This window comes from Diadema setosum, chromosome 8, assembly GCF_964275005.1.
Source record: "Diadema setosum chromosome 8, eeDiaSeto1, whole genome shotgun sequence".
In the NCBI taxonomy this organism is placed as follows: domain Eukaryota; kingdom Metazoa; phylum Echinodermata; class Echinoidea; order Diadematoida; family Diadematidae; genus Diadema; species Diadema setosum.
The window spans coordinates 3,361,240-3,377,476 of NC_092692.1; the positions used below are offsets into that span (position 1 = coordinate 3,361,240).

At 36.7% G+C, this 16,237-nt stretch overlaps 1 protein-coding gene across 2 annotated transcripts in view; it reads left to right on the plus strand.

Annotated features, from left to right (window-relative positions):
• The first annotated feature begins 3,064 nt into the window (after nt 1–3,064).
• Nucleotides 3,065–16,237, plus strand: part of LOC140231769 (sorting nexin-8-like) — a 29,877-nt gene continuing 16,704 nt past the window's right edge. Inside the window, exons 1-2 of one of the 2 annotated variants that reach the window (XM_072311921.1) lie at nt 3,065–3,086; nt 3,272–3,396. In XM_072311921.1, the coding sequence (XP_072168022.1) occupies nt 3,065–3,086; nt 3,272–3,396 (147 nt within the window). Of the gene's footprint in view, nt 3,087–3,271; nt 3,397–13,819; nt 13,928–16,237 lie in introns of those variants that run through there. The other variant, XM_072311922.1, reaches the window with a different exon arrangement.

Genomic DNA, 16,237 nt, shown 5'->3' on the forward strand with positions numbered 1-16,237 from the left:
CATGAGTTCGACACTATAGGTAAAGACAGCCCACGAGTTCTTAATGTGTCGGTTTCGTGGGCCTTGTTAGCCTAGTGTCGAATTAATGCTAATGGGCTGTACGACTCGTAAGCTGTATAACTCATGGGCTGTATGACTTGTGAGCTGTATGACTCGTGGGCAGTGTATGACTCGTGGGTGTCGGTCTCGTGACGTGCACCCCGCTTGTTTATTTCAGATTCAAAGTCTGTCAGTCGTTATAGTCGTGAGTCGTATAGTGTGCGGCGGGCTTAAGTGTAATCGAGTTTATTATGAATTCGAAAGTCAAATCGACACTGCAGACAAAGACTATAAATGAAATTATTGAAAACTATATGGCTCAAAATCAGAACACACGAAAGGAAAAGGCAAACAATCATAATATAGTATTATAACAAGGGGAGCAAAACCCTCAACAACAAAAACAACAACAAACCAAACAAACAAAAGAATGCAGACAACAGTATAAGATATCTGTGGCAATAATAGACGTGTGTGCATGTCATTATTTGCTGTGTATTGTGACATAATGTGTGTATGTGTGTATATAATGTGCGTGTTCTGAGTGTGTATGTGTATATGTGTATCTGTACAAGTGTTTCTGATTGTGCATTTTGTGCTCTTGTCTTGCTTGATGTGGGCAATGCATTTTTTTTTTTTATTTTTGCTCTCACACATGGATATTTATCATTATAGAATGCCATACGGTACAAATCAAAGTGTTACAATGATAATTCTAAAAGTCAATTTGGAACATATATATATATATAATATGTCGTGTCACGGAACAATTATATTATAATAGACTGAGCAATTTTCTGAAACGCCTGCAAATGATCTATTTTGAGCAGCAAACGTGGCAAATTGTTCATTATTATAGTTCTCCGTATATCCTTGCATGATCGAAAACGTATATTAGTAATATTATTTTCTTTAAAGGTATAAGTCATAGATCTCCTTTCGTGTAAGCATAGAAATATAATCCACTGTCGAATAATTGACACCTATTACAACCAAGTAAACCCCGAATGAGTAATCCATATTTTTTTACGTTTCACTTCAGATCACGTATGTCAGCGTATACTACTATACTACTACTACTACTACTACTACTACTACTACTACTACTACTACTACTACTACTACTACTACTACTACTACTACTACCCAGGAGCGGATCCAGGAGTTTTGTAGAGGGGGGAGGGGCGCAACTAATATTTCTGGTGCCACTTCCGGGTTTCATTTCATTTTTTCTTTTTATTTCTTTTGTTTTCAATGAAAAATAAAGGGGGGGGGGGCGTGCGCCGCTTGCGCCCCCGGCTCTGGATCCGCCACTGCTTTACCGGTATACAGTGTACTATTACTACTACTACTACTTGCACTACGCCTACTACAACTACAACTTACGAGGCTACTAGTAGGCCTACTATACCACTACTAATACATGGCTATATACCTTGTGACCACTTAAATGCAGTTGCATGGCTGACGGAACTGGGGGGGGGGGGGTGGTGGCAATTTTTGTGCACCATACAAAGGAATACATAAGGTGTCATCACTTTGCCCCCCCCCACTTTAAAAAAAAAAACAAAAAACGGAAGTGCGTAAGTGGCACTAAAAAAGATATAGATCGAGATCTTGAAGTGCGAGCGTGATAACGTTACTTTTTACTTTATTTTATTATTATTGGTATTATATATCTATATATATATATATATATATATATATATATATATATATACATACATACATATACATTATTATTATTATTTTTTTTTTTTTGTTGTTGCTTGCTTGCTTGCTTGCTTGTTAGCCCATGAAACCGGGAAGTGCCCCCGGCCCCCCACTTTTGAAAACGCTCCGCCGGTCCTGAGTTGTTCTTCTCCCTCGACTTTATAATCAATGATGGTTGCAGTAAATATGCTATTGGCCACAATATAGTAACGATGATGATAAATGATCTCCTATTTCAGGAGTGCATTGACAGGTAGGCACCTAGGCCTAATTGATTTTCATATTCTACACAAAACTTGTCCAAATTGCACTCCACCCCCGGTCCGTTTATTGTTACCTAGGCATCATTCTGTCGTATCATACTTGAATAAAAAGGAAATTAGAAAACAAATTTGATGATTTCTCCATATCACATGCGTATACTCAATCCCCTCTCTGACGATTCAAATTTCATACAACTCTTGTGCAGAGATGCTGTAAAAGTGTAAATTTTCGCGGTGTTGAAATTTTCGCGTATTTCGCGCAACTAGATACTAGCGCGAAAATAAAAGCACGCGAATATTTTGCTTGCCATATGTTCCGGTACTAGTATTTGATGTCTTGATTCCGCGGAACTAAAAACACGCGAAACTCTTCTTACCCGGCCGAGCGCGAAGAATTACTTCGTACTTAGTCGAACGAAAATATCCACTTTTACAGAAGTGGTCCTCACTGCAAGTAAACACACTACCGGTACTATACATGATGGTCATTAAGTAAGTTCCTTGAACAATGTCCTATTGATAGCGCAGAACAAAAACAAAACAAGACAAAACAAAACAAAACAAAACAAAACAAAACAAAACAAAACAAAACAAAACAAAACAAAACAAAACAAAACAAAATAAAAAACTTCCATCCTTCAAAACTGAAGATTGGATGCCTAGTTCAGGGCCTAGGGGCTCACTCGTTAATGCCACGCAATGATAATGTTTTGAAAGTCATAAAGTCATACACTCATTTCGGGTAGAAAAGTAGGCGTTGTCGATGGGCCTGCGAATCGGTGCATCCGCCCACCGTAAAGGTGTACGGAAATGTCAGTGACCTCATTTGTGTTTACAATGATTTTGGAACAAATTATTGAAAGATATTTTTGCATAATATTGATTTTAATAAACAAATAAATAAAATAACTACATTAGTTTTCAAATATTATTCTATTTTTCGAATGGCTCAAATATTTTGTAAATGATGATATTTGAAATGGGAATGCGCCCAATTCTAAGATCGCTAGCTGTATACAGTTGCCAATTTCATTGGTGTGAATGCAAACATGGCGGACGAGTTGAGTTTTGGTAAGTATTGCACATGATTTTGTAGGTATACAGGTCCATGAAAGGCATGCTTTTCAGCCGAACACGAAATTACTAATGCTGTTTCGTGAATTATATCTGTACAAATTTTCGAATTTTGCGACCCACGTAAGGTGTAAGTTAGATTCTATGCTGATTTTAGCATGTTACTCCGTTTGATTTTTCAGGTTCCGTTCCCCCGTACTATCGTGAAGTGTATGATATCGTTTGCCCGGAACAAGATCGCATAGACCGCGATTTATTCGTCAAGATTCTCATCAAGTCAAGCTTGCCCAAGCAGACACTTAGTACGGTAAGATTTGAAATTGAGACTTCCCAATATTCCATGAATGAATTTCAGTAAATGTGTAGCAGCTCAACTTTTCCCTGCTTCTTTCTCCTCCACAATCTCCTTTTCTCCGCTCCGACCTCTGATCTCCGTCTTCCACACATGCACTCTCTCTCTCTCTCTGTGGGTGTGACCCTCTCCGCTGTTTAGTTTTTCCCTCGACAAGTTTCCTTATCAGGTAATTATGTAGACAAACTCTCCTATGATTACTCGCGAGCCTCCGCTCCGCTCGCTGGTGTGTTTATCCAATATCCTCAATGTTATTGATGACGGATACAATTCCTATAGATCCTAGTAGACTCTAACGTTAATAATATTGAAAGCCACTCGGCGTAATATTCTCTCTCGTGGCCGATCCCAGACACCGCTTGATAAGCACACCACTTCTGAGGCGGCCGCCGTATAATGGGTAAAGATAAGGCTGCCGATCGATAATATCCGAACACAGTAGACCACTGTCAAAAGTGACAAGTGATCTGTAACTTTCTTTAACCCCATTGGCATTGTTTCACCGCCTACCGGAGATGTGAGTCATCTCCCTGCTGAGATTGTGTATAAATAGTGATTGCTGAATATTGTAAAAGAGTTACTCGCACCACGACTCGTCCATGTGATACCTCTTCGAATAAAAGCTGCAATACCTCATGTACTTCTTGCGTACCCCGAGTCTGATTTCTCTACAACCTTAATTATATTTAAGTGAGTAGGTGTGACTGTGGATCTGCATATAATTGCATCTGCAATACGAACAGTACAACACAAACACACACATCATCTAACCTCACTAAACATGTTTATCATATGATTCTAAATATTGAGGGCATTATAGCGAAATAGGTCCCCACTCCATTCACCGACCGCCATTCATTTCGTCATAGCCGGGTTCTGTCAACCTCCATAGACTTTGCACATAGTGAGGATGGGGAGGATACACAAATTGGAAATATATTGTATTGAAACAATCTGCAAGACCTCGCCCTGGATGCTGGAAGACAGCGTCCATAGAGAATCTGAAGTCAAGTGAAGACGATGATGATGATGGGCTGCATTCAGCTCGGCCAGTCTGGTCATTAAAGAATTTAGAATAGAAAAAAAAAGTAAGACTAAAATAAAAGAGCGAGAGGCGCCGCCTCTAGTGTACTTTTGCACCTGTTTGTCAAATGATTTCCAAACATACATGTACATGAACTCACCCTAGATTCTAGTTATTTAGCTCACTCGTCAGTAACCTAAAATAGGTGTCTTGACGTCTAAGTTACTTGTTAAGTTTTAACACTTTTGTAAGTGTCGGAAAATCATTGGAAAATCTCGATCACTTTAATCTCTCCTCTGTGCACAAGCACAGTATGAATTAGACAGAAAGATCCGTCTGTCCGGAGGAGTCTTTTGCATTTTTGGCGTTATTGCTCTCCTCCGTAGACAGACGGAAGGTATTAGTACCCATCGCTGTGTGGATGTTCTTAACCACTGTCTCTGTGGAAAATTGGGTGAGGTACCTCACCCTTCTCGATTGCGTCTTATTCACGGCCCTACGTCAGCAAATTTAAGCTTGTATAGCAAAATCAACATTTCAAGAATGCACTACACTCACCAGATTAATGAATAATCCAACATTTTGGTAGAATTTTCAATGTAAAACACACATCAACCAGCCCGTCGCGTCGTCACGTTCAAACTGCAGAAACATACAGTATGAATCCGTTAGCCAATCACATGCGAGGTACACACTTTAGTTTCTACGTGTTTTTTTACTAAAAAAGTACCTCGCATGTGATTGGCTTACAGATTCAAAATGGCAACTTACAGCTAGTGAACGGCGATGTTGCGATATGGATAAAATTTCTGCGTTATAACCTAGTTACTGTGAGTATTTCGATTGCACAATGTGAGAATATATACCCAAAATATTGCTGCATAATGTGTCATGCCATGCCAAACTTGTTTGAATGTAAAAAAGCTGTCTGAAATTTGGTTTATCGTAACGTTTGATCTGTGCGTGACTGCTCCACACAGGAGCCAGAATCATTGACTTCGGTCTGTATAAGGAGGGGATCCGTGAAGCCAGACGCAGTCTCCACGGAACATTCCCCGACGACCCATACAGACCGATCTTTCGGTCAAAGTACGAATATGTTCATCGATCATTTTGTCTGAATGTTGCCACACAGTGGTTTTTATATGGTCAGGGCCGGCGGAGCGTTTTCAAAAGTGGGGGGCCCACTTCTGGGTTTCATGAGCTAACAAGCAAAAAAAAATAAATAAATAAATAGATAAATAAATAAAAAAAAAATAAGGCCTTCACCTCTGGTGGCACTTCTGGGTTTCTTCAGCTGACAATCAAAAAAAAAAAAAAAAAGGTCTTCAGCTCATCTTTCTCCTTCCACACCGCGCTCACACTTCAAGGTTTCTATCTATTTCTTTCTAGTGCACTTACGCACTTCTCTGGGGTAAGAAAAGTGGGGGTCCCAAAGTGGTGACACCTTATGTATTCCTTTGTATGGTGCAAAAAATGTAGGGGGTGTCTTTGAAAGGCTAAAATTTGTTTTTCTCTTTTCCCCAGCAAAGTCCTCAGCTTCAAAGCGGTTGAACGCATGCATGGGCGTGTGCTGCCACCTATATCTTTCTCCTTCTTTTCTATCTTTCCATTTTTCATTTTCAGGGAATCTATTCTTAAATTTCCCTTTACTTCCTATTAATCATTTCTTTGTGGTTTTCCTCTTGTCTACCTTTCTCAATTTCCTATTCTATTTGCTGTAAAAGTGGAAATTTTCGCGGTGTTGAAATTTTTGCGCATTTCACACAACCCGAAACTAGCGCGAAAATAAAAGCACACAAATATTTTTGCTGGCCATCTGTTCTAGTAGTTGATGTCTTGATTCGGCGGAATTAAAAACACGCGAAGCTCTTCTTACCCCGCGAAAAATTAGTCGCGCGAAAATATTCACTTTTACAGTAACTGTACTTCCTGCCTAACTGTTTTTTGTTTCCTTCATGGGTTGTTTTTCCCTCCAACTACAAGGGTCTTCCTTTCTATCCTGTCCTATATCTTTTTCTTATGTGTCATGTTTATGAATCCTTTCATTTAGTATTTCCTTTTCTACCTGTATAATACTTTCTTTCCATCCTACTCATCTTTGCTTTCATCTAGTCTTGCTTCATCTCTCATTCTATTCTACCTAGTGCTTTTTTTGTTTTCAATCTATATTTTTTCTTTGCTTTCCTCTTTTGTTTTCAAACATATCGATCTCTCCCTTGCTTTCCTTTATAATGCAAGTTTCTCTTTTTTCTTTCCTTCCATTATCTTTTTAAGTGTTTTCTCTATCTTGTAAACCCGTTAACTTTTTCCAGGTTTGATTTTTTAATATCTTTTCTTTCATTTCCTTTTCCCCCTTTTCCTAGCCTTTCCCCTTATATTCTTTCACCCTTGTCTTATAACAACATTTTTCACAATCTTCTTTCATTTACATGTTTTTAGTTTTTGTCAATCTTTTATTTTTCTTTCTTTTTTCATTCACACACACACACACACACACACGCACACACACACACACACATCACGAACAACCCCAATCCTCAATCAGTCGCTACTACGACTAGGTACAAGCTGAGAGAAAAGCGGGGAAAAAAAAGTACATTGTATTATCTTTTCAAAGACACCATAGGAGAACTCATCCTGATCGCTATGAGATAGCTATGTTCAGATCAAATGCAGCACTTGCTGCTATGCTGCCGTGAATGTGTTTTGTACACTGTGCTGCTGCGCTGTCTGTTCCTGTGCAACGAAGTTATCGCAGAGCGAGTAGCTGTGATCAACATATTCCGAGAAGTGTAAAAGTGTCAAAATGTCGAAAATTCCATTTCTACTGAACTTGAATCTCGCTCAGATGCAAATATTCAAGGCTGTTGGATATTTAGAGTGAGTTTCTGCTTGTTTGGAGATCAATTGACAAACAGGTGCGAAAGTATGCTAGCGCCAAGCAAGACTTACATGAATTAAGATTTACCTCATATTCATAAACTTTGTATGGTTGGAATGTTTGGGAGTGAGAAAAGTAATCATGGGGTTTAACTTGTTAGGGGCCACACACAGTTTTGACCTCAAAATGACTCTAACAAGTTAACAGTTAATTGATATTTTGGTTAACAGAATTGTATGTATTGTGCATATTCTCACATGAATTGTCATCTGTATAGGCCTCATAATGGCTGCTGATGTCATTGCAATGCAACTTTGGCCATAAATAATGAAATTGTAAATACCACTTCTGGATTCGCTCACTACTAAAGTACTATTACTAATGGCACCACCCGTGCCAAGGTTTGACTGTGCGCAAAAGCATGTAGGTTTCTAAACTTTTAGTAGGAGGTCAAATTTTTGACATGTTGTGGTGGAATCATGGGTGGCTGGTGGTACTCATCGGCCGGTCGCACGATCTCGAGTATGCGCTTCTGCCTGGCGGAGAAGCATATTCTGCTGAAATTAGCCCACAAGTTTGTAATTAATTGTCAGGGTATGCAAGCAAATATAGTCCTTATTTGTGTATGTCTTAACCCGTTGAGGACGGTTTGATTTTGCTACAACATGCATTTCCCATAGACACCTGCCCGAGTATACTGGGGACTCGTCCTCAACGGGTTAATAGTGTTGTGCGTGTGTGTGTGTATGTGTGTGTGCATGCATGTGTGTTTGGTGGGGAAGTGGTTAAGAGGTTTTATAGAATCCAAACTACGGCAATGTAGTCTAGGTTTCTAGCATAGGGGTAGGGAGGACAAGTACTTTATAGTTTTAACACCAGCAGATAAACTTTTGAATTTGTTCTTGGTGGGCAATAAAATCTGATGTTCCTGTAAAAATAGAAAGTTACTGGTAGCATGTATCACTGGCCTTTCTGACAGTGACAGCTGCAAGGTGAATGATGATTACACTTTGAGTCATTTTGAAGATTAATTCCCGCCATGCCTTGTCAGTTACTGCCACAGGAGCTTCATGGATATAATATTTCCTACCCTGTATTATTTTAATGTCTTGTATACAGGTAATTTCTTTTTCATTTAATGAGCATGACTTGGCTCTTCAAGGGTAACATTGAATAAGGCAATTTGATCATTACAGTAATGTCCAGTATTAAAATGTTAGTTGATTATTTTTAGCTGTTCTGAGTTGCAGTGTTGTATCACTCAGATCGAAGTCAGAAAATTGAGCCCATTATGATTCTCAATTAGAGCTCCTATAGGCCCCGCACTAGGACATCATCCATCCGCTTTGAAGGAGAAAGGAACTCTAGAACTTGATTATAGAGGCATATGGCCATTTTTACAATCAGTGGTGTAAAATGCAGTATTGGCACTAATAGGTGTATAACTTTCTTATACACTGACAGATATGCATTATTTTTTCTCATAAACTTACCACCCACAGTGTCTACCTTGGGTACCTTAATGAACTTTCCTCTCTTTTTCTTTCAGATGTGGCAGGCACTTACATGCTTGAAATCCAACACTTTTGGTGTACTCACTCTGACATAGTATTTTTGTCAGAGCTAGCATATTAAATTGTTTATTCCTTTTCATTATTTTTGTTGCTGTTGTGATAGACAGGTATCCAACTTTAAGAACTATTATGTTTACCAGGTTCTGCTTTGTCTTCTTTAAATACTGAAATTGTCCAAACTTTATGTTTCGGAGGTGACATTTTCCGTTAACAATTAACCCCTCTTTTGAGTTAGCTCTTGTTCACAATTATAAAATTCAACTTTGCTAATTTCCATCAAAACAGAATAGTAATCAATCTGACTTAACTTTGATCTAAAGATTATATAATTCAAATAACTTATCATTTTTTGGTGAGCGTTTATAAATTTATGTAACTTTTCCGTTAACATTTCTGTCACCTCCGAGACAACAGATTTATGTATTTATTTTTTTTATTCTTGACATCAGTTATACATTACATTTGCAAAAATGTAACATATCCCCTCACATTATCTCTGAAGGAAGGTAGTAGAAATATAGCCTGTTGTTTTCATTTCGGAGCAATTTACAATTTTCCGTTAACACTTGTCACCTCCGAAACAATTGTCACCTCCGAAACAACAGGCATATTATATTTGATAATTTCTCGAAGACAAAGCAATTTTGTTTGATTCTGTCCAATTGACAGGAATCTCTTTTGGATGACAATAGTAATATGGCAACAGGAAGTGAGAATTTTCTAGGGATTAATAAAAGATTCAATAAAAACTAAAAATTACTGTTTCGGAGGTGACAAAACACTGTTAACAAGATTTTTTGTTCATTTCTGTTGAAGAGAAACCATATCATGTACACCAATGGTTTCATTTATTTTAGTAACATAAGTCTCAAAGTGGAGAAATCAACTACCACACTCTCACTCTTTTTTTTATTACTAGACTGTACGTTTTAGGGCAAATTTACATTTTTTCACTTTTTTTAACAATGAGAATGCACAAAATACACCCATCTGTTGTATATATAATATTGTAATCAAGATCATTTCTCCTGCTTTAGTTAAGTAAACATATAGATGCTTTCATATTAGAAGCTTGATTTCCAACAAGCAATTTAGTTGTGAAGATTTACCAATCACAGCTTTCCTTGTACGTTGCTTTTTCTTGTGTTTCGGAGGTGACATTGTTTGTTAACACCATATTGTTATGTGATAGTGAAAGGCAAGACTTCAGTTCCTTTTCACTATCTATTAACATTTTCTAATACATTTAATATCTACAAAATCTTCACAACAGAAGTGACTTTTGTGTACATAGCTCACCAGAATTCCCTTGATACCAAAGTAATACATGTGGCAGTTCATGCATGCCATAGTCCACAATCTTTAAAAAAAAAGAATGTAAAAAAAAATCATCAAATAATCAAACTCCACAAAAAGGCCACATGCCTATAGCTGGTGCACAACTTGTTCTTGAATTCATAGTTGTTGTTTTTCCATGTACAATGTGGTAATCATAAACAAAATTATGTGATTTTTTTTTATATGACAATAATTATTACATTTTCCAAGTTGAACCAACTGTTTATGACATTGTATTTTTTAAGATTATTGAAGTTATGTGACAACTAAAGTGAACAGAGGAACAAGTCCCCAGGACTGGAAAGGGAAAGATAAAAAAAAAAAAAACAAGATTTGTAGTTCTATTTCAGTACTTTTGATGAGGTGTTTACCTTGTTTTGTCATTATGTTTTATCTTAGAATTTGGCTTTAAGTACTGGAATTTCAAGGAAAAGAAAATAGTTTCTTAAAGGACAAGTCCACTTTCATATACATGTGGATTGAGTGAATGCAAATGTTCAACAGTAAAACATATCATTGAAAGTTTGGGGGAAATTGGACAATCCATTCAAAAGTTATGGGTTTTTTAAGTATCTGTGCAATCACTGCTGGATGAGAAGACTACGACAGTGTATGATGTCACATGCATACAACGATATAAGGAAAATATAAGTGAATTTCACAAAATTTTACTTTTTGAAAAAAGTGCACATTTCTTCAACTTGCTTCTGATGTATTTTAGGGCAATATTATTCACCCTGCCTTCCAAAAGGGAGAAGTCATGTGTTCTTTTGTTATGCAAGAAAAGTGAAAATACAGAATGTTGAATTTTCTTGATACTTTCTCTACATCCTTGTACACATGTGACATCACAAGCTATGAAGTCTTCTCATTCAGCTTTGACTGAGCAGAAACTTTAAAACTCCATAACTCTGGAACGGATTGCCTTACTTTCCTCAAACTCTCACTGATGTGTTTCACTAATATCGCTATATTTACTCAACCCTCATGTCTATTGAGGTGAACTTGTCCTTTTCCAGTTTCGGTCCCTTATAGGTTTATTTGAGACCAGTTTGTGTCCGGGACCTTCTGTGAAGTTGATGGGGAAAATTACTGAACAAAAACAAATTTTCCCCTCGAGTTCACAGAAAAGCATTATGCTGCTCTCTTCAGCTGGGAAACACAAACTGTTGTCTTAACCAAACTGTAAAAACCTGTTAAAGATTAGTATGAATTACAATCTCAAACAAGATATGAGCTGGTATCCATTATCATGAAAGAGAAAAACCAAACAAAATAACAAGTAAGAACTGAAAGAAAGAGCTTATATTTGAAAATTAAAGCCATGAGGAAAGACATGAATGTTCACTAAATAGTTAACACCTGAGAAGTTGGGTTGTCTCTGTGTTGTGTCACCTCAAAAACAATAAAATGTTTTTTCTTATCATATACTTTTTACTCTCAAAAGTGACTGTTAAATATGCATTATTTGCAGGTAATTTTCAATCAATTCAATATGATATGTAAAATATATTTTAGTAATGTCAACAGTTTAAATGAATCTGGTGTATAGAAAATTCATCCCAGATGAACCAAACACCTTTCACCAGTATTATAACATTTGTATGGTGGCTATCAAGGATGATGAAGAATTCATGAACATCCTTGAATTAATCTATTTATAAAACTATGTGCAAACAAAAATGTACACAAGTCAAATAAGAATTTTTGCTTTTGGTATTCATACCGTATGTCCCCGCCAAAGAAATTACAGTGGTACCCTCCGCAACAATAACTTTAAAGATAGTGAATCAATCTAAAATACAATGTAAGGGATTTAAACTATAACTCATTGCCCACGCCTTACAGAAAACCCTATTCAATTTGCTTCAGAGGTCAAAGAGAATTGAGGATTTTTGTAGAGCATGTGAGGAATCCCTTCCCTCCAAGTTCTGCATGTGTTTACACATTAATATGCAGTTCCAAGAGCATCCAAGTGCTGAACTTGGAAGAATCAGACTCCTGACATCCTTTATAACAATCCACATTTCTTTGAGATCACTTAACCAAATTGACTGGGGCTTTCTGCAAAATAGAGCTAAGATGTTATAATTTAAGACCCCAAAGTAGAATTTAGTTGATTTAATCATATTGGGTGCTATCAATGCAAAAGTCTAATTGTAAATTTTTTGGGGGGGACATACTATATGAATACATGAACACAATGTTAACATTGAAAGTCACCTCCGAAACAAAGTTATTCTTCCCTGGTGTTGTGGAATAAAATATTCTGAGAGTAAAGAAACATTACTGAAATGATCTTACACCCTCATTTCAATTTAAGGTAGAAAATGGAATGCCATGTTTCTTCAGGTTACAATATCTAGCTTATGTCCATCATATTCTTACTGTAAATTAATATTTTAACACAATGTTAACATTGAATGTCACCTCCGAAACGAAGTGATTCTTCCATGGTGTTGTGGAATAAAATGTTCAGAGAGCAAAGAAACATTACTAAAATGATCTCACACCCTCATCTCAAGTTAAGGTAGAAAATGGAATGCCATGTTTCTTCAGATTACAATATTTAGCTTACATCCTTCGTCCAAATGGAAGGCAAACTACCGGTACCCATGCTAATTAATGAAGTGTAAAAAAACACTTGTTCTGTGTGGTTTATCTGCTTGAAACAGGAGTTGATTTCTTGTTCTCGAGTTATAATTATTAAAAACATTGATAAAAGGAAGAAGTGTTTGTGTTATTGTCACTTATTCTCAAAATAAGTGAGTGTTAATATTAATGTCACCTCCGAAACATCCTAATATGTTAACTGTCACCTCCGAAACATCCATGTGTGAAAAATCCAAGTTTTAAAGAAATGATTGGAATTTCATTTAACCTACATAGGAAGGTAGCCCTTCTTAAAGACTTGTTATAGTAAGAGTTTGACCTGGCCTGCCCTCCAATAAATAGTTAAAATCTTAAAAATTACTTGTCAATTGGTATTTTTTAGCAAAAATTTATAAATCTCATGTATTTTTTTTTAATTCACTTTATATTCAACCCCCAAATAGTTTTGATTCACAAACTATATATTGTTGTTAACCATATAAACTTTGCATGGTGAAGTTTGACAACAGAATTTTGTCAATATGGTGCAATTCATGAAAGCAAAATTTTGCTTAAATTTACTTCAGGTGCCAGGGTTTTCCTTAAATTACACCAATAACCCTTCATCTTTAAGGTCTGAAATGTTATTTTTTCAAAAATTTGAATACTTTCAAACAGGAATCAAACAGAATAATGACAAAATATTTTGTTTGAAATTTTGACCCTCCGAGTACAAAAGTTACACCACTGATCGTAAAAAAGGCCATATATCATATTATACAGTACATTAATCTGTATTCACATTACCGATAGGTATGTGATTGATATTCATCAACCAACAAATGTCCAGGTGACTCAAATTTTGATTCATATATGATAAGCGTAATTCTAGCTTTTCAAGCAACAGTGTTTACAATATCTAATGTACATGCGTGCTAGTAAGTGTGCTAGTAATGATGGCTGAGATGAGTGAGAAGGGACTTTGCAGAAATGTGTTAGTGAGCAGTGAGTAATTTTCATACCAGCGTACTTATAATGGCTGGTAGAGATCTGGCTCTGTCAGAGCTGAAGGAAGTGAGTAATTTTGTAGACTGCCGACATCTTGTAAGTGTTCCAGTATGTATTGCACCTTATTACCGAATTGCTGCACAGTGGTCTGTAGATGATGTACAAACCTGAGACATGTACTAGGTGTTTATAAAAGAAAAAAAAAAAACAAACAAACAAACAAACTATATCAGATAACACTGACATTGATATGAGTATGATAGCTAAATAGTGTACAATTTTGTTGGGGGTAATTTAAAATGAATGCATAAACCAGTTCCATTAAGTTAGGGTTCAGATTGTGCTCTATTTTAAACCTTATGTACAAAACTTTATCATTGCATTTGGGGTCATAATATGTGTGGGAGTGTAATGGTCCTGCGACAGTGGCAAGGGTTTAAATGTTTTATGTTATTCAGGAGGAATTCCACTATCACAGCTAGTCCTTATTCATCCTGAAATGAAGTGTGTACAAGGAAACATGTGCTTACTTTTTTCATGTGCATGCATTTTACCCTTTACCGTGAATTCAGACTAGCAGTGCCCAGGGCAATCCATAATGAATTATTAATATTTAAGCATTCATGTGCCTTGGAGCCAAAGACCGGAAGCCTAGTCACCAGAGCTCTGAACAGGTGGTATTCATATCCATTGTTAAGGGTCATTGTAAGCACATACTCACATGTATCACATCATTCGTTCCTGTGTAAAGTTCAAATTTTGTACAGAGGGTTAAAAATAGAGCAAAATCTGAAATTTGAAATCTGAAGTGTGAATATCAAGTGAATGGCATCACTCTTTGTTAAGAATTGAAGGTGAAATTGGACGGTGTCATTGTCATCATGAGTGAACTTAATGAAAATTTATGTTCGCTCAAAAGCTTGAGAAAATGTTCACTCATTGCCATTAAATTTACATGCTTCATGACATAAAGTCTGTCACATTCTATTCACACTGAAGTTACCACTGTGTGGTACATGCATCAGTATTTTATGAACATATCAGACTTGCATGGTGATGCACAGCCTGACATTTGTTGATTACTACAGCTGTATATATAATTTAAGTGTTCTGTTGCTTTATGAAGTGATACAACTGTCTATACCTTGTCCGTGAGAGAGCAGTTATGCAACACAAAATATGACATCAGTATGGCTTCAGCCAAAGTGCGTCATCAAATGAATGTGCCGTAGGGTTTCTTCATTGATGATTACATACTGTAGATGTCTGGCCACTAAAGGAAAATTAGTAGAGATTGTACTAATCCCTCTAAGCCCTGTAATGCCACCATGGCCTTCCTGTTGGACCGAGGCCCATGGTAACACCTGAGTGGGCTTGCTAAGTAACTATGTTTGTCAGTCAAGTTTGGAGGAAATGACTGAATGCTGATGGAAATGCTTTACAAGTTATAGCAAAGTGTATGGGCACATACAGGGTTATGCCAGCTAACATGATCTTACAGAACATAACCACAGTAGTAAGTGAGACCTGTAATATTATACAGACATCAGGGTTGTCCGCCAAGTGATGACAAATTTAGTGAATTGAAGTATGATATGAACAGAACAAAGTGCTTATTACATCACAACTTTATTTTCTCGTTGCTGTCCATCGAACAAAGCTTGCCTTATGAAACAACTGAATGAACTTGTACAGTCTGAAGGTATTGCTAATATTAATGTGTATCTCAGTGTTGCGAATGCTCTTTTGAATACAAATATTAAGTAGAGTTGCACTGTGCTAGCCTCTGTAGCTAGATAGGGAGGTCAGGGAATAGGATATGTGGCAACGGTTTCAGGAAGCACATTACAGGAAGTGAAGGACATTGTACAGTGGTTTACCACAGCATCAGACTCTGGTTCATTGAGATCAAAATAAACAAAATCACACCAAACAAACAATAATGACATCCTCATGGTTGATTATGATGAATTAATCTCAGTTTATTCAAATAATGTGCAGTTTGCTTTTAGCAGGGCATCAAACTTCTGGTTGCCATAAGATGTTTATCAATTCATAATAACTCGTGTGTTTTGATATGGCCAGGTCTGATTCCTATGAATTTGAATTGAACAGAACTATAAAAATGATCCCTACCAAAATTTAAGCTATTTCTATACATTTACACCACAGTGTATTCCACAGTTTCAGTTTATGCTAGCAGTTTACAGGAATGGACATCTTGCCAGACATGTATTAAGCATGTTCAACTTTTTTCAAAAGCTTTTTCTTTTTTTTTTCTTGCACAAGATTCAATACATTTTCTATTTCCTTCTCCGTTAGAGCAGTTTTGAATCTCTAAAGATGTGCTTTACAGCTGTCATTCTGCCAATACAA